The sequence below is a fragment of the Schistosoma haematobium genome, chromosome 6 (genome assembly GCF_000699445.3).
Source record: "Schistosoma haematobium chromosome 6, whole genome shotgun sequence".
Taxonomy (NCBI): domain Eukaryota; kingdom Metazoa; phylum Platyhelminthes; class Trematoda; order Strigeidida; family Schistosomatidae; genus Schistosoma; species Schistosoma haematobium.
This window is the reverse complement of record NC_067201.1, coordinates 17,567,577-17,586,783: the sequence shown is the minus strand read 5'-3', so window position 1 is coordinate 17,586,783 and position 19,207 is coordinate 17,567,577. Positions and strand designations below refer to the sequence as shown.

Below are 19,207 nucleotides of genomic sequence, written 5' to 3'. Positions count from 1 at the left end.
ACAATCTTACGCTTGCCGATCAGTCCCACAAACGGAATCGCTACGTATCGAAAGTGTAAACCCTTTCTAGCGGGAGGCTCCTGTAGTGACCTACTTTATTGAAGAGAACGCGATTGGCATAATGGAAACAATTACTATTATAATCAATTGTTCCAGTGATTGTTTTACTGTACTTGTCTGTTTGTGTACCAGAAAAGACTAGTAGTCGTCAAGTCGCTATCGACTATGACCCTCACTGCAGGAAGACTACGTGCCAGTTACCAGGTTTGACACCTCCGCATGCCAAATATCAGAAGGCAGTTGAAGGTTGTAGTATGATGTATTTGTTGGCAATCTCGTGACATCAAAATAATACCGAGATCGTGCCAAAATCCACAGGTGAGACTGCTGAGCGTACGAGAGTTCGTGTAAGGTCACAAACAACGGAATTGTCTTTCCTGGTACACTTAAACAAGCAAGTACAGTAAAACAATCACCAGGACAATTGGTTATAATAATAATTGCTTCCATTATACCAATCGCATTCTCTTCACAAAAGTGGGTCACTACAAGTTATTGACAGAGTTTTAAGAAAACTCCAAATTACCCTCCCCAAACAATATAAACGAAAATCTTAACATGAGCAACTATGCTGACCAAAATATCCAGTTATAATTAAGTAACTTTCTCACAGAATTACAGTGCATCTATCAAGTAATCAAATCTTCCATGTAAAAGAATATTTTGTTGCCTCACATTGTCATATCCTTAAGCAAAACACTACCGATTAATAGCGAGGGAATAATAGATGCCTAGCGAATGATTGTGAGCATGCCCAAACTTCCTATGTCACTTACATCATATACGTCAAAAATATGTTGTTAATAGATCCAACCAAACGAATTTTATAACTTCTGCCTTCGTGCCTTTTACATAGAATCGATTTTGTATCACCTGATAAAACAAAGTGTTTTCTGATTGGTAAATAACATCCTGTCTACTAGGAATTACAAACAAACACTTAGTTGTTCTTTGTGTGCACCATTTCGACCACGAACATTACCAAATCGTAAAGAATACAAACTGATTATTTGTTAAACACAAAAATTATCCCATCAAGCAAGGAACAATGTTCTATCTAAAGGAAAGGGATAGAGAAACTCCGTTTGCCCAAAAGTTAACATTCAAACTATAAGATAAAATTAAATAAGAATCGTACAACTAATTGCTTGTTAACAATGATAAACATTCCCAACAAGCAGGGAGTATATTGCTTTCCCAGTGCGATAAAACGAAAGCAACCGATTAACAAAAGAATTATCAGTATGGCAGTCGCTAAAACGGAATGCTAACAAAAAATTGGAACAGTTATTGAAAACCCAACAACATCAGTGAATTAACCAATTCCAGAATCTGCAAACAATGTGGTAAAATGACTGCCAGATACACTTGCTAATGGTTAGTATTTCAACAAACCTACAACAATGGAGCATTTGGATGTTAACAAAGGTTGTTATTAAAACATAAGAGCTAATTATAATCATAGTTGGTTAGTTGTATGTATCGATTGAGCTAGCGATCCTAATCTGAATACTAATCGACACCGTAATAAGACAGTTCATGTTAGCAACAGTCAGTGAACCAATCAAATCATGGATTAAAATGAATAAAATTTATCAGGGGAAATTACAGAAAATGTGACCATTAATAACTGGTTGAGTGATTCCTAGTTAATCTCACCAATGTAGAATTTCACTCTAAAATCGATGTTAAATCCAAAGTGATGTAGTTTGAATTCTGAGAAAACCGTAGCGAAACGTAAGATACTTGTTCTTTCAAAGTTTGGGGAAATTGTTCTCGAACATCGACCATTTGAACACAAATCACTACATCGTGATTTCTATCGGAGATATTATTTCAGGCATCTGAAATTATCCATATCTGTCTGCTTTTAGAGCATTCCAACACAAATACTGCAAAAGTTCGAAGTTAACTGTTACTCGCGGCGCTTACCAACTTAACGAATAACAAACACTGGATGTTGAGAAACGGATAGTTACCAATCACAATGTTTGCTTGACATTGTTTACGAGTATGGGTGTAGAAATCAAAGTCGTTTTTGTTAAAAAAAGACAGAATTCAACTATAGCGACCAATCAAAGTATAAACGTTTTTCCAACCAATTATGAATCTCTAGTTGGGAAACAGTAATATTGAGTAATTTTATACTAATCTCCAATAGAAGGACTAAAATACTATTGTTCACAATTATACAAGGGTATATAAATACTATAACTACGACTGTAGTTACTGCCGGTCCCAAGCCGGGATAGACGAGGGTTCAGCAGCTCAACCCCGTAGAAAACAGCCTTCATAAAGAGCGCTAACCAGAATGAAACAATTATTCTGGTCAGCGGACTAAGCTCCTCCGCGAGGGGTAACAGGTGTAAGTATGTTCACTACAAGTCAACATATATAAGCCATGATATTCAGTAAAGAGAAACAATCCAATCTATTCTACGCACGATAGTAAAAAGATGAAAAATTTACAGCTAATTTATATCTGCTACCATATAATGTAAATGAATGACCGGGAAAGATAGTCTAAAAGTTAGTAGTTTAGTTGTTATTGCTTTTTCAGTATCTTAAATATTTACGCTAGTCATTTGTTTCGACAATAGTGTATGAGACCAAAACCAACTTGACAAATGTTTTCTATAGTCAGAAAAACGACATAATGAAATTGGAAACATTTTAACCAATAGTCTGTAAAAGAGTATGATAGGAAGAAGAACCTTGAACTTATAGCCCTACGATTAAAAGTCAAACGCCCAAACGATAATTTAATATATGTAGCTATAATGTTAGAAAAAAACAGCAATATAGTAATTAAAAGGAATAAGGCATTACAATAAACAGAAGTAGAAAATAATATCGATAGCAATGGTAAGATTGGCATCCAAATGCTGTATATCGTAATTATAGCGTTGGTAGAGGGAGAAAACGTTTGATAGTTTAATCTACATCGTTCATTATATACAAAACTGTCTACAAAAATGAAAAAAGAATCTGAGTATCATAAGAAATAGTAAACTTCTATGTATATGTCGAAGAATTCGGTTTAACAGGTGTTTCACTAGAAAATATCGACATACTTTTCGGATCGATCCAAGAAAACCCTTGACTTACAAATTTTTCCTCATCATCATTGGAATCTTTGAATCTCTATTTTCAGTTTAAAGAAAATAAAGTGATAGCATTTAAGAAACATAAACAACTTATAAAATAAAATACAATGTTTACAAAAAACCCTAGTAACAAGAAATTATTTTTATGTTATATGACAAGAAGTAGTCTTCAGGAAGCCATGAACTAAACAAAGAAAATAGTGGTGAATATGCACAGTGATGTATTACTATAAAATTTAATTTATTAACTAAGCAGGGAGGACGGACTTCTAAATAGCTGACATTTGTTTATAGTACTAGATAGTATCGGAGGATAGTTGCTAAAAATGCTATAAATATTTGTTGCTTCTTAACAATTTCTTAGAAATCTTTCCTGCATTAACTACATGATTTTTTTTAGTTAGTCTGTCTTGCACATTAGTAATCCCATTTTATTAACTAGGCTTTACTCATTTTATTCCTAACAGCGTTCACTCATCGTGTAATCACTTGTTTCTGGCTCTTTGAACTCATGTTACAATCAGCATTGTAGAATGTTGTTTTACATATATATTTACAATATTTACTCCACATCTATTTACACACTTCTTATATACTGATGTGTCTTCAAAATAACTTCCAACTAAACTTTCATGTAAGTAATTTAAACCCATTTTGTAATTGTTTTTAAATATCAAAGGTTGTAAGCAGTTGACGAAAACTAAACGAACTAAAATGAATTCCTGCTATTCTGCTAGATCTCTTCAACATTTCGAACAATTTGATCATATACATACCTGGTAAATAAAAGGTCAACTAGACACATTAGGACTCAAGATAATGAGGAAAACTAGGTTATATAATAAATCAATATGACCAAAGTGGTTTCCGGGTGAGAACAAAGTGTTGTTGAATGCAAAAAGAGGGGAGCTGATAAATTTGACACTGATGACTGTTTGCTAAAAAAACTCAATATACTTTAAAATATTTGCTTGACGTGTGAAGAGAAGATGAGCAACAGAAGTTTATCCGAAATTTTATCACTTTCTACGTTGTACATATCTCATTCGAAACATGATAAAAATAGTGTGTTACTAAGCGAACTATCCTTAACTTTAAATGGAATTGTGGAGGGTGCAATCGGAGATTGTTTAGATGTCCTTCCGCATGACAGTAACTAAAAATGTGCACAGGTAAACAGAAATTTTTATACTAAACCAGTCTGTATTCTAGTTTTCGAAATCATCTACCCATGATTGAAAAATCAGACGCCGGATCTCATCTAGCCTATACAAGATCAATTATTATTGAAACAAAAATAGTGAAATCCATTCCGGCTAGCTGCTCGACTCCCAGAACAATGAAATACCACTTTGGTGGAGACAATACAGAATTCAGAAACCCCACAAATTAACAAGAAATTCTCACGTACCCATATCAATCTTCAATCTGTTTTTGTAGGCTGGGAACTGAATGAAAGCATGTGTTCAAAAACAAACAACAGACTACCCCAATAATTGGATCTAAAATTCAAATTCATCATCTGCGGGGAAAAACTGACACCTGCTGCATATGAGTTATTGAAGCGTTATCTACGCCTACTTATGACAGAGATGATTACATCAGTCGATATGTGTACAGTCGTTGAAATAGGCACCTTCAACATACACGGCAACATGATCAACTGTTCCTGGCACTTTTAAACTGAAAACGGATTGCTGTGCTGACATCTGATTGTCCATTGGTAACATACTAACACGGCCGTTTGCACAGAAATCGCTAGTCCAAGGTGGTTGCTATCTTATAACAAACTCTTCAGTGCGGCTGTCGAAAACTATTTCCCTATCCATGAAATAGAGCTGAGTAAGCAGAGAATTTCCTGATGGATTCAGAGTACGCAGGACCAGCAGTTTGAGACGACTTAAAATATTAACCATAACATAATTTATGGGAAGACCATCTTGGGTGCAATCAAGTACGCTTGAGCCTCCCCATAGCAGTGTATCCTCCTACGGCTGATGAAATGCCAAGAAACGAAGCCTTTAATCATCACAATTATCTAGTGAACGTGAATTCGAATACAACCCCAGTTCATCAAGAAGAGGATGATGTGCTGTTGATCAACTGTGGAGAGTTTAATAACGGAGATAATAACATGGACGAAGATGTGGACCCTAACAGACTTTTTAACATGCTCGTCCACCAAGCGAAAATGCAACGGCAGTGACTTGCACCGTTTATCAGTGTAATGCAATCTTTCAATCACTGTAATTAGAAACCACGTCCTCAGTCTCCTGGTTTCAATAGTATGACATATAGTGTAATTACATAAAATTAATGGGACAAATTATTTTGGGAACGTCTTATATGTATTTCATTTTTTGACCGACAATTTAACTTCTACCCATTTTAACCCTATTACGAGGTGAATATGGAAAACAATTCACCGTAAAGTATAGAGTCATTGAAAGATGTTATATCCATAGGACAAGACAGCCGTCTAGTGCTTCCAGGTCTTCAATGGTGGTCTCACATCAATCAGTTTATGACCTGAATCAAAAATTTTCTTTAATTCTTATTAATTTATGGAAGTGTAAACTGTTCAATCATTCATTAATATTAGACTCATTACACGTCTAGCATTAATTGAACGTACTATGTACATTGAGTTATCACGGTTATTTATTTGCATTTGTAAACACCTATTACAATGTTTACCCACCTAAATCCAATACTGAAATGATGCATTAGAATAATTCATCAACCTAGCTGGACGGAGAATAATCATTTTCATGTGGACTTTTATGTTTCATTATTTTTCAGGTTCAATAATCACTAGTGTAATTAGAAATCTATGTTGATTGACAAGAAACTTACCATCGTTGCCACTTTTTTTAGTTTCTTTAGGATGAAATGACTGGATTTTTTAATTTACAAAGAAATTATATGCACGTAATTTTTACTAATTTTTTCTTGTTAGAATAATTAATCAAATCAATTTAAAAAATTAAGTTCAGTTCTGATAAATTTAGTCTTTTTATTGAATTATCCAAACCAAACGCCAAATTTAAGTTACACATCAATCGTGGTTTGCACCAATGTTACATATGATTTCAGCAATTTAGTCCCAAACTTCCTTCCATCGAAATATAATGATGATGGTAATAACGATAATAGTAAAAATCCACTTTAACATTACCTGGTACCGGATATAAAGCGATTTGCCTGATGAATGTACAGTCACATTAATTCCTTTTCAATGGAATTCAAACCCAGCACTTATTGGTTAAAACTTCAGCCTGTTAATTACTGTGATACATATAAACCCAACTGAATACAATTAAACACTGTTTAGCATTCCTATACTGTTCAATATCATAGGGACAGTTGAAGTATTAACAAAAGAAATCCATGTATCTTTCATGTTATCCTCTCTGAGCTACATAGTTTGATTGGGAAGTTTTATTATCGTTTTAGATAATATCAAAGTTCGTATGCCAATAATCACTAGACCATTTTGATATGATGGTCTGTAATTAAGCCTAACAGTCAGGTCTTAAATTATTGGACAGTGAGTGACCTAAAAACTGATTTCCTCCGATAGCTTACGACATTTCATGTTTTTGTGTTAATATTTTGTATGTTATTTTAGAGCGTAAAAAACTACTCTTCTAGCCAGTAGTCTTGTTTATGTTTTCGAATTGACAGCTTCCAACATTTAAGGGAGGAAATATCTAGGAATATTGGTGTAGACTTTAAAAATAACCTTGGAATCAGTAAATGAATTAGATGAAAAAAATAGTAGCAATGGATATTGTACTTCGCAAACGACCACAGGCGGTCAAATAAGGAAACTTATTGTGAACACATACAGAGAACTAGTTTGCGATATGTAAACAATAGTGTAGCATTACAATAAACATTCCTCTAATCGATTCGAATAAACGGTTCTTAAGTATCGGTGTTTTGTGACTGTTGAAGTTATTTGAACGTACCGTCTTAAGATAAGATTTATAGTCCATTCATTAAGTCCACCTTATATATTTATGTTTGTCAGCCCGATAAACGGGATTACCTAACCACAACTTGTGGATGCTTACTCATAATGGCCAGAAATTTTGTGGATAGTGCTACCATTCACCAAAAGAATCTTCCAGCCATTGATGAAGACTTTTGGTATATATTGGGCTGTTGGACACCAATATGCTGTTCAATGGGTAGAAATTCATATGGTTACACTACTAAGGCTTCTGTCGATGGACTGCAATCAACCGAAAGTGTTCATCACCTTATCACTCACAGCTCACTGACTAGACAAAAGTTTCCTAGATAACTGCAACTTATGCAATAATTCTCTCGAACTATCTAGGCAGTTGCTTTACATATTGGAAAACTTCAACACCTAAACGGTAAGTGTACGGAATACAGTATTCTTTTCTTCAAGTGTTAATTCTAGAAGCTGAAACATCTCACGATAACCTACATGTAATTATAAAAGTGAATAAAAAGAATGTTGATTTTTGCTTCGTCCTAACGATGCTGAACTAACAGTTCACCCTAGCCTTGTATCCGATGCATTCATTATCAACTCATCCTTCAAAGTTCCTTGTAAAATCCTAGTAGTTCGTGAGATTTACATCAAACCTTATAATTTACATTATTGATGCGTCAAAGATTTCCGATAATATACTAGCCAAGTCAATGCCAGGATGAACACCGGCTCCGTATGAAACTGACCTGAACTTATAAGCTGAAAAAAATACTACACTTTTCGTAGCACTGACAATGAAGATTTTCCGAATAAATATCTTGACAATTACCTGCAGTAAATCTCGTGCATCACTTAGTATACTGTCATTCATCCATCCAGAAAGACTAATAAAAAATAAAACAATGAAAATTCATGGTTAGTAAACACAAAATCTCATTAGTGAACGAGAACTCAGGTGGCGGAAACCAATTTATTGTTTAATGCAAAATTACTGAATGCCTTCGTACATATGAAACCCATACATTAAATATATTATTTGCAAATCTTCCTTCATTTATCTTTTACATCTTTCACGGTTCTTTTAATCCTGTCGTTATTACAACTGCCCTTTGTTTCCCTTTCTGTTCTCTTCAATTCAATCTTCTTAATCTGGTGCTACCAGGCATTCCACTTCCAAATGGTACTACATACTACTTATGTAGTGAAGAAGAACACGGGTGAGGACAGCCAAATTGTATTTAGGACAAATTACAGAATTACTTGGTAAAATAGAAAAACCATATAGTAAATCGTTAATTTGCAAAATATCATTCTATCATATCAAACCGGACTGTTGCTTTTGCAAACATCAATCCATTATCTCGCATTTCATTGTTCATGCGATTTCTTACAAATTCCATTGTTTCCTCGCTCTTCTTTCTTGATCTTCTCCATCTTCTGCTGCCAGACATTACGTTCTTTTGACTCACGTTATATACTACTTATATCAATATAAGTAGCACGCACCACACTCGTCCCCCCTTTTAACAAGTTGCTGTCGTAGTCTTTCTGATCTCCGTACCGCTGTGTTCTTTGGTGCTTTTCGTGATTCACACCCATGATGATCTTGAAACCATCTCTGTAGTTGACTAGCATTTACGTGCTTCTGCTTGTCTTCTCTCCTGATCGTGTAGACCGAGCCGCGTCTCTCCGTGATAACATACGGTCCTTCCCATTTCGGGGCCAGCTTCCCCGACCCTGCTCCCCCTGCTATCTTACTTTTTCGTTCTCTACACTTTACTAGGTCCCCCACTGCAAAGGGTTTCCACGTTCTCCTCTGTTGTTCTGCCTTCTTTGTGTCTGATATTTGTTTCTTTTCCACGTTCCTTATTGCCTATCTCCTCTCTTTTCTTAACCTTGTTGTCGTCCACTTCTGTTGTTGTGGCCAGGTCTTATTATGCATTGGAAGTCGTGGTTGTCTGCCATACATGAGCAAGAAAGGTGACTTCTTGGTTGTTCCTTGTGTGGAGGAACGATGTGCCAGCAAAATCAATGGTAACTCTTTCTCCCAATTTCCTCCTTTTGATGCTAACCATTCCTTTAACGTCCGATTGTTTCTCTCTGTAAGCCCGTTTGTCTGAGGATGATACGGTGTAGTTCGTATTCTCTTGATGCCAAACTGCTTTAAACGGGCTTTAAACTCGTCACTTTCAAAACAGGGACCCTGGTCAGTTAATATCATCTTCGGTATTCCGTGACACGCTACAATATGCCGGATTACCACCTCGGTCACTGTCCTTGCCCTCTGGTCTGCAATGGGTACGGCATCTACCCAACGTGTAGCATGTTCCGTCATCACTAACAGGTACTGGTTACCGCTCGCCGTCTGTGGAAACGGTCCCATCACATCCACTGACCATAGATCACCGACTGCGGTTACTGGGATTGACTGTAATGGCGGTTGTGTGTATCGATCGCTTTTCATTAGCTGACACTGCTGGCAGGTTAACACGTATTCAGCCACATCGTCTCTCATGCTCGGCCAGTATGCACTTTGTCGTAGTAAGTCCGTCGTTCTTGCGATGCCTGTATGTGCTACCTGGTGACACTCGTGTATCACTTTACGCCGCCAGTCTTTCGGGATCACCGCCACCCAATTCTTATCATCGTCCTGCCAGGTCAGCACTCCATATGAGTTCACTCTCAGTCGTTCCTTTTGCCGAAGCAGCGTTATTACCTCCTTGTCCATTGTTCGTTTATCTACGTCTGCTCCCTCTTTTATCACTCTGATTAACTCTCGAAGGTTAGGGTCAGCTTTCTGCTGCCGGACGAGTTCTAAAGGGTCTCCCTCTACACTATTCACCGCGTATGCTGTTAATGGCAGGTCGGCTTCCATGTCTGGTCTTGACAAGTAATCCGCCATTACGTTTTCTTTTCCTGGAACATGGCCGATACTGAAATCGTATTCTTGCAGGCGTATCATCCATCGCGCCAACTTCCCTCGGGGGTCTCTTGCTGTTTTCAACCACTGCAGGGGTTTATGGTCGGTCTCAATGTGAAATCGTCTACCTAAAAGGTATGGTCTCCATTTTTCCACTGCCCACACGATCGCTAAACACTCCTTTTCGATGGTTGAATACTTCTGTTCAGCAGGTGTGAGGACGCGACTCGCGTATTCCACCACTCTATCAGCCTGACTCAACACAGCACCTATACCATGATCACTCGCGTCTGTGGCCACTGTAAACAGTCTTCCCGGTTCAGGCAGTCTGAGCGTCATCTGGCGATCGTCTAGCATGTTTTTGATTCGGTTGAACGTTTGTTCGGCAGTCTCAGTCCACGTAAACTTGGTGCTGCTCAATAACTTATATAAGGGTGCTGCTATTTCGTTGAAATTCTTGATAAACCGACTGTAGAACGCCGCTCTTCCCAGGAACTGTCTCAACTTCCTTTTCGAATTAGGTACTGCAATATTTTTTATGGTAAGGATTTTCTCCGGCAATGGTTTTATTTCTCCATTTCCCACTTTATGTCCCAACAATGTGACGCTACTTCTCGCTATCTGCGACTTGTCCTTATTAATCCGAAGTCCAAATTCGTCAATTCGCTTTAAGACCGCTTCCACATGCTTGATGTGATCTGTTTCTGTTTGACTGTACACAACTACATCGTCGCCATATACCTCGACATTATCTAGATTCTTGAGCAGTAGTGTCATTAATCTTCTGAACGTGAACGGTGCACCCGCCAACCCGAACGGCATTCGTTTAAATTGATACTGTTTATCACGTACAGTAAACGCTGTCTTGCTTCGATCACTCTGTTTTATAGGCAGTTGCCAATAACCTGACCGTAAATCCAGCACTGTAAACACCGTGGCATTCTGTAGCCGATCTAATGTTTCCACCACTGTTGGCATTGCACAAGGCTTCAGGTCTGTTATATTATTCAATTCTCTGAAGTCGACACAAAATCTATACTTTCCATTTGGTTTCTTTACCAAGAGTACCGGCGAGCTATATGGACTGTCCGCTTCCTCAATTATACCTTCTTTTAACATTTCCTGGACCTGACGATTTACCTCGGCCTCTAAATGCACCGGGACACGACGTGTTGCAAATACATTTACTCGACTGTTCTTTATCGGTATTTCGTGCTTTACTCTGTCACAAAATCCATACGGCTCCCCATCTCCAGTGAATAGTTTCGCATACTTTTTGCATAACTCGTGAATGTTTGGTTTCTTTGACGAGACATCCGCTGCAACTCTTATTTCAGCCACTTCGCTACTTTCGTGTATTGTCAATGAACCATATTTCGTGACCACCTTACCGCTTCTTAAGTCAACTATCGCTTTTACTTCTCTTAGGAAATCTGCTCCTAATATCGGTCTCGATAAGCTTGTGGTTACGACGAACGGAAAATTTATCTCAGCATCCCCCACTTTTACGATACTGTTAGATACGCCACACACCTCTAACATATGGCCCCCTATCGTGTGGACAGCTAATGTACACGGCTTGATTCTCTTACATTGCTCTTTGCCTATTAACGATACTGCTGCACCTGTATCGATCAGACAAACTAAATCTCGCTCATTTATGTTCACTCTCGTATATACTGCCCCTCTGTCTACTAACGCAACAATCCCCAGATTCCTAGGATAGAAAGAACACTCGTTGTAACGTCTAACATATCTGCGTCTTCGTCTTGTTGGACAGTTTATCTTCCAATGTCCTGTCCCTCCACAAGCGTAACATTTATCGTTCCTTTTATTGTTCACTCGTATTGCTGCAATCTCACTCTCCAGCTCCTCAATCTTCTTCTCGACATTACTCATCTCCTGCTTTTCGCACCCGACCGGAGCTACTGTTCGCGTCATCAGCTGACGAGTCACCTTCGCCAGTTCACTGATATCCATCGGTTGCGCTGCGTTCACCAGTTTCAGTTGTTGGGAGACGGTGGCAGGCACACTCTCGATAAACTGTGACGCCAACAACTGTGCCTCCGACTCCTCATCCAGACTCGGCAGCGCACGGCGTAACAATCTGGTAAGCTCCACAGCCAGCACCAGTGGGTCACCATCGACCGGCAACCTCGCCAACCGGAACTTCTGCAGCGCGTCCTCTCTGTCCACTGGGCTGTCAAACTCCGCCGCCAACCGCTCTGTGACTGTCTCCCATGTGGTCTTCCTGCCAGCACCGTCCAAGCTGTCATACACAGCCTTCGCCCTGCCTCTCAGCAGCGTCCCCAGCACCTAAACGACTCTATTCTGTGCCTAGACGCACGACCTGAGCATTCAAGTCTCCGGCTAGTACTACAATATCTGTCGAATGCACTTTCTGGAGGAGAACAGTTAACTGGTGGTAGAATTCATCCTTGATTGCATCCGGGCTGCAATCTGTCTCGGCATAGGCGGAGATGACGAAAAGACATCGTTTCTCACACCGATTTCTCCTCACTTTGATGGAACTTTCTAATCTAACAGCACATAACCGACTGTTAATGGGGATCCAATCGACTAGTGCTGCCTCAGCTCTGGCGCTTAGTGTGACACCAACGCCAGCAAGACCAGATGAAGATGCCACAGGGTCCCCGGATAAGCGCACGTGAAACAAGTCTTTTGAAGCGACAGATGGAGAGCGAATTTGTAGTACTTCACCAGAGTCTTGAATACGGGTCACGGAAAGACAACAAACGTCGATATTAAAACTTTCCAAAAACATAGCTAGCCCTATCTGTTGTCCGACCTGCATAAGTGTGCGAACGTTGAAGGCAGCCAGTTTGAATGGTGCACGTGGTTTCAGAAAAACTGCTTCAGTATTCGTATTCGGTGGTAGCATAAAATTTTCAACCAGGCAGTAGCTCGAGAACGTTTAGATAGAACCGAGTTACCACCATAGGCAAGCTGCTGTATAAGTCGAAAAATAAGGATACACAAAGTGCGAATAAAAGACGTAAATAATAATATTAATAATGTGAATCGTTTGATTGTTAATCGAAGCAAGACAAGTATTTTCCATAAATACCGACATTTCATCATATTTGTGTGTGGGCTGTGATACTGCCCAAGTGCCCAGACCGAAACAAGGGGTTTTCTTAGGGGGCCACACCCCGAGCCTTTGACCTAATGGTCTAACCCACAAGGCAGTGGAGCATCGTGAGGAGATGCAGTCCCATGGTAGCCGGTGACCAACAATTGGCTCATACGCCATTTGTTCCCGCAGGATACTGGAGCCCATATGCACCATTGATTTGGGATCCGGTTAAAGCGCCGGACATTCACTTTTCGTCCTCTCATTTTCGTAAACAACACCCCCGCCACGAGAAGGCAGTGAGTAGGACTTCCCTGGCAGAGGCTGTATACGCGTGGCCGTGTGAGAGTATTTCGAGAGGGAGGGCGAACCCACCCCGCTCTCGGCCATACCAGGGCATTTGGGGGCAGGGTATTAGGGAATGATGGTAAGTCAGTTGATGAGATTGTGAGTCTTCATCGACTGAGATGGTTAGGCCACGTGTTGCGTGTGTCTGAACACCGATTACCACGACGCGCAATGCTGACGAGTGTTGGAAACGGTTAGAAGAAAGTTGGGGGCAGCCAAACCAAAACGTGGCATGGGAGCTTGAAGTCACTAACTTCTAGTCTGAGCCATGTTGATAGATGCAAACTACTTGGTTGGGGTTCACGTGACTATCGCAGCCAATAGTTAGAGACTATAGGTGACGTGTCTCAGGATCGATCACATTGGCATCGGTGTATACACTCTTTGTTCTCCCTTAAATCATGAGATTAAAATTGCTTTATATCTTTCTTTCTACGAAAGAATTCTTCATTCATGTACTATATCCTTGTACACAATCTTTCTTTCATATATTACTACCATTGAAGTAACTACTTCTATGAATTCGGTGTTAATCTTGTTGTGCTAATGAGGTGTGACAGCTTGGACTGATGCATATATGTGCCTGGTCCTACGTTGTAACTGACTGATTGACTGTCAACTACATCTAACCATGCTACTTCAGTGTTATGAAGTGACTATAGAACTTGGCAGTTCGAATTCTAATTTGACTTTCTAATTGCATGTTTATTATGCTAAGTTTATAGTGCTTTATTCAGATATGGGCTTTTTGTATGACTGTTTGAATGTAACAAAAGAAAGCAAATTAGAAAATCTAATAAAATCATGCTTGCACTCCCCGTCACTTGCCTGCCTCAAAGTTTTAGCGACGACCAGTTTTTATACACAGAGTGGATGAAGTGAGATTGAAAGTATTCGATGATCAAAGTTGTCAAAATACTTCTTGTATACTATGAAACCATACATTAATTGGCGTAGTTAAGGTAAATAGTTTGACATAAATAAAATAATTTAGTCGACAAGAACTGGAAGAACAACAACATCCCAAAGATAATTGAGATCGAAACTTAGAGATACTATGTGAAAATTGAAAGCCAATCTAAGAAAAGTAACTCTAAGTGTTCTTAAACTTTCTCTAATTTCAAAATCTCTTACTGTTCTGAGTAAAGTTACAACCAGATACTATTTATGTAACAACAACGACGCAATAATGCTTGTCAGTAAAAGTATATCCAATTAAAACAATGCACAAAATTATATGAGATCCCGTATAACGACTTACTTTAATGAAGGGATATCCTGTGATGGCTGTGTCCATACAGAGAGTTTAGTGACACATCCTTTAGCCCGAGTATCAAATTCTTCCGGATGGTGAATCAGTGCGTTAGCTGCTTCTGGATTAGCATACTTCACATCTCTCATGTTTTTGATACAAGCAGTTTGTTCTGCAAGTGATGAAACAATAATACTTGTTGGACTAGTCAACAACCGTTTAAAATGATGGAGAATATGCCAAATATGGTGCTTGTCTGGATTCCATATCGGGAATTCCGTGTGCACGCTCACCTCTCCGGTAATCCAGTCTACATGAGGATGATAAAATTCTTTACATAAATAGAGCTTCTAAAATGAAAAGAACGAGATACATAAGAACAAATGTACACGCCCAATCTATAAAAGCATTACAAAAGCTTTTGACCAAGATATATGTGAAGAACTAACATCTGTACATCACTAGGTGTCTTAGTTTAAGAAAAAAATCTTTTTATAGCACTAAAAAAGCATATTTAGATACTCTACAGATAGTCCTACATTGGCGACAAAAACAACCTGCAGTCCGATATTGCTTTCTGATACAAACGATTTTAAAACATAACCACCAATTTATTAACTTTTCATACAATTATGAACTCCTTTACCAAGTGACAGCTTATAGTTCCGGCCTTAAATCATTGTTTTCCAAAGGCTAGGGATACTATAAAATTGACCGTAACTGACGAAAGGAACCAACTCATTTGACCCAGTTAATGGCCTGAACCAAAGATAGAACTAAGTGGAATTATGGAGCTGATTAGTTTACCCAACCCTACACGAAAGCCACACAATTCAGTGCCTGCGTGGCCTGATTCCCCTAACCTAGTTACGAAGCTATCCTCGTAGGGAACAAATAAGGTCTTATTAATCAGATTTATATTTAGTTGGTGTCAGCACGACTAATGTCTAATGTTCAGTGCAAACTAAAATCTGATATATCAACTGGCTTATATTCAATCATTAAACGCTAGTGAACAAATCAAAAGAATACTATACGTTTTAAATGTAAATTCTACTTTATTTACTGTAAATTGTTGTTCCTGTCTATTTAGGATATCTTGTAACCAGTTCAGTCTTGTCTTGATTTATGTCAACACAAGTGAGATACGATCAGGACAGTAGTGAAAAGACATAAAAGTTGGGTTTAGAAGGAAATAACATAAACGGATTATGATCAGGTTGACGGATATCCCAGTTCTCAGATTAGATTATTTGATAATACATTCTGACCATTGTAAAAGGGAAACAATAGAATGTTTGATGACTAGTCTTCCGTAGTGAGAACACATTCAGAACTACCGGATAGGCTGACTTGGGCTCAGTGCTAATACGCTGACCCTATAGCATAAAACATCTGCATAGACCAAAGCAAGTGAAGTAGGGTTGAGTATTTTAACCACTTAACAATCATTGAATATTTGACCTTAGATGAAAACCTTAGTGAAAAGATGTTGGGGAGTTACAATCTAAAATTAAAACTTACGAGAATCAAATAAATATAAATTAGGCTGAGATTCTATTGCAGTTTGTTATTCAGTATGACCACTATATATAAAATCTCAATATATTTTAAGATATTTTGTTTCAATGACAATCAGTCATTTCAAACATGCTAGTTATTTTTTATTGATGTATCACCGACAAACCGTGTATTTTGATTAATTACACTGGGTCAAGATCAGAAACTTTTATCTGCAAAACTGGTGCTCATAGTCGAGTTAGCGAGGTGGTGAAAAAATAGAATAGTTTCGTCCACGATATTGAGGTTGGAGTTGCGAATTATTGGTACAGTTAACGAACGTATCATGATGGGCAGAGTATGAAGGACACATCAAATACCGATTTGCCCCAGCAACATCAATCAGACTATTTTGCACTACCTAACCAGCGACGACTGATCACAGAAACACGGCAGAGGACCGCAAAAACTCCAACCTTTAAAGCACCACAAGCCGCCAGGTTCTTTTTAAAGGATGGCAGCATACCTCTTTCAAGGTTATTTGGAAGGGCTCGGGGAGTAGTGTTGCAACACCCAAAAATAAAGTGACCGTTGTCCCCATCTTTAAAAAGGGTTTATATAATCTATCCAATAACTATAGGGGGATAAGTATACTTCCGACCGCATTCAAACTCATCAGTACGTTGCAGACCCTACCTCTAACAGCCAGACTAAGACCAAGACGGCGCTAAAGATGGCCCAGATTTACATAAGTCTCTCTCCCTCAGCCTTTGATGTAAGCAGATTGATACCATCAGTTACGCCACCACCAGCATCCATACGACTACCTAAATGTACAAGCTTTTTGGATAATCCTGACGACAACACGATAATTAAACGTAAGAACAAGCTCCCGTGGGCCTCCCAGAAGTGCCTAACGTTAAAAAGGTCCAAGGTACATGCAACACCTTTCGAAATTGATTGCCAACTGAATAAACACGAATTGCATGGCATGAGTAACATCACATAGTAAGACAAAATTATTCACATACTCAAGATTGAAAATACTGTCTCCAGGTAAAAAAAAAATCCAAAACGCCACCACCTACTTCAAAACAAAAAATAACCTGCTTTCAGGTAACTAAAACCCTATGTATGACAAACAAAAAGTGAATGACTAGTAGCCGACCGCCAACTGCAACGGAGTTAAACACTTAGTCAAATGTAAACTCACACCTTCAAAACAATAACTCGGATCAACGAGGAACTAATAAAGTCAAAATTTTATGTTGAAGACCATGTCAGTATTTTAACCAATGGGCTAAACATGAATCTTTCACAGACCGTAAATTTACGCGATATCTGACTAAACATTGAGCAGAGTATTTATTAGTTCTCAGTTATGAGGATTAAAGGTTGGAATATACCTCGAGCAAGTACATAAACTTCCAATTTTTAGGAAAATTTGACCCATTTTGAGGAAGCCGCTATAGGAAATTTAGGGGGAATGGCACCAAAACCCCAAAAAGCTTGGGCAGGCTGAAATTGATTTATACGGTAAACCGTATAGGAAAACTTTGCGATGACGTTAAGATAACAGAAACATGGGATTTGTTTATTAGAAGTGAGTAGACGGTTAGTAAACTGGGCAGACAAACATATATTCATATTTCTAAATACCGACCCTGAAACACTTACTCACCGGCAGTTTTGTTGATGGAAAATCATCTGGCAGAGATAAGACGAAATCGAAAACTCCTCCAAAATAGTAACCACTTCGAACAGAAATAATCCCGAGCCATTCTAAAATTCAGTTATGCAATTACAGCACAAACTAAGTGGATCATTTTCACATGGGCTAACAATAACTCCAGAGATGTTTTTCAGTTTTAGGAGGGTTCTTCATAGGAAAACAGGTTAGGAAAATAGATAATACACTAACAGCTCAGCTAAAATTTGATAACCTTGGTTGAGCATATTTTGTAGCGTTATTTTCAAGCTATGTTACAATCCCTGGCAAAGTCCAATTTAAGTTTTAAAATGGGTACACTTTCCACCTTTGTTACTATTTCACGCAACTACTTTTGGCCTGAGTTAGGAAAAATTTGTTGAAAGAGCTCGTCAACGCAAATAATATGACTTGTTTGTGTTGTGCGTTCTTATCGTTGCTCAATACCTTATATCTTTGTCACAAGCTTTCATAAACCGATTTTTATGTTTGCGCTCGCATCTTGTTGTTTTGGCATTGTTGAGGGCAGCCAGTAATGTTCAATTTACTGCAGACTAGCCAGTGGAATGCACTAATTCCAATCAGTGTAATAGCTTGTAGTCGAGCGAGGTTGCCTCAGGTTAAGAAGGTTATCTTATCACCGAGCAGGAAGTTGCTACATTGTAACGTGCTAAAAACAGATTGATAATACGAGCGTTTGGAGGAGGAAATTGTTTCGAAAGTCAATAATTAATTCACTTAACTGGTAATGTATAGGAAGACTAATTAAATATATTAGGAGGATAAACGTAGATGCCAATTTGAGAGATAAGAAGTGGGTGTTGACAAAATACTTATTCTAATTATCTTCATCTAAATCGGTTATTAACCGATCATTATCACGTCACATCATTCGAAGCACGTGAAAGTGCACAACCCAACATATTAGTTTGTGCTTCAAATCAAACTATCAGAGTATTTACATCTCAGTTTTGCTTTCAGGCTTTCAAGTGAGATTTCAGTGAACAGCTGTATGTCAAACCTTTTGAAAAACTGCAATTTCACAGTTTACATTTGCTTCATAAGGGTAATCGAAAATGATTGTCTGAAGAAACGAACAAATTAGTTTATTAGTAATCCAAACATAATGGGCGGACCGAAATATAAGAATATTATTATTATTATTAATAAAAGGGGAAAGTGAGATGAAAATAAGAGAGATAGAAAGTAGGTGCTGATAAGTGGTAATGACAACTGGCAATTCGGGAG

General features: G+C 38.4%; 1 protein-coding gene across 1 annotated transcript; it reads right to left on the bottom strand.

Moving 5' to 3' along the window:
• Nucleotides 1–373: 373 nt before the first annotated feature.
• On the bottom strand, nucleotides 374–18,646 carry MS3_00008680 (uncharacterized protein). The gene is made up of 6 exons (XM_051217013.1): nucleotides 18,173–18,646; nucleotides 18,066–18,130; nucleotides 17,933–18,033; nucleotides 14,761–15,101; nucleotides 7,967–8,021; nucleotides 374–3,204 (listed from the first exon to the last, which is right to left on the bottom strand). Exons 1-6 carry the CDS (start codon nucleotides 18,205–18,207, stop codon nucleotides 3,076–3,078), a joined length of 726 nt encoding a protein of 241 aa, XP_051065643.1. The 5' UTR covers nucleotides 18,208–18,646; the 3' UTR covers nucleotides 374–3,075.
• Nucleotides 18,647–19,207: the final 561 nt, after the last annotated feature.

Bases quoted from the DNA above. Each gene is read 5' to 3' on its own strand.
- MS3_00008680 (XM_051217013.1), bottom strand. From the start codon at position 18,207: ATGCTCAACCAAGGTTATCAAATTTTAGCTGAGCT. The intron at 18,034-18,065 runs GTTTGTGCTGTA...ACTGAATTTTAG, and splicing joins ATGTGAAAATGATCCACTTA to AATGGCTCGGGATTATTTCT. The intron at 3,205-7,966 runs GTAATTGTCAAG...AACTGAAAATAG, and splicing joins ATGCACGAGATTTACTGCAG to AGATTCAAAGATTCCAATGA.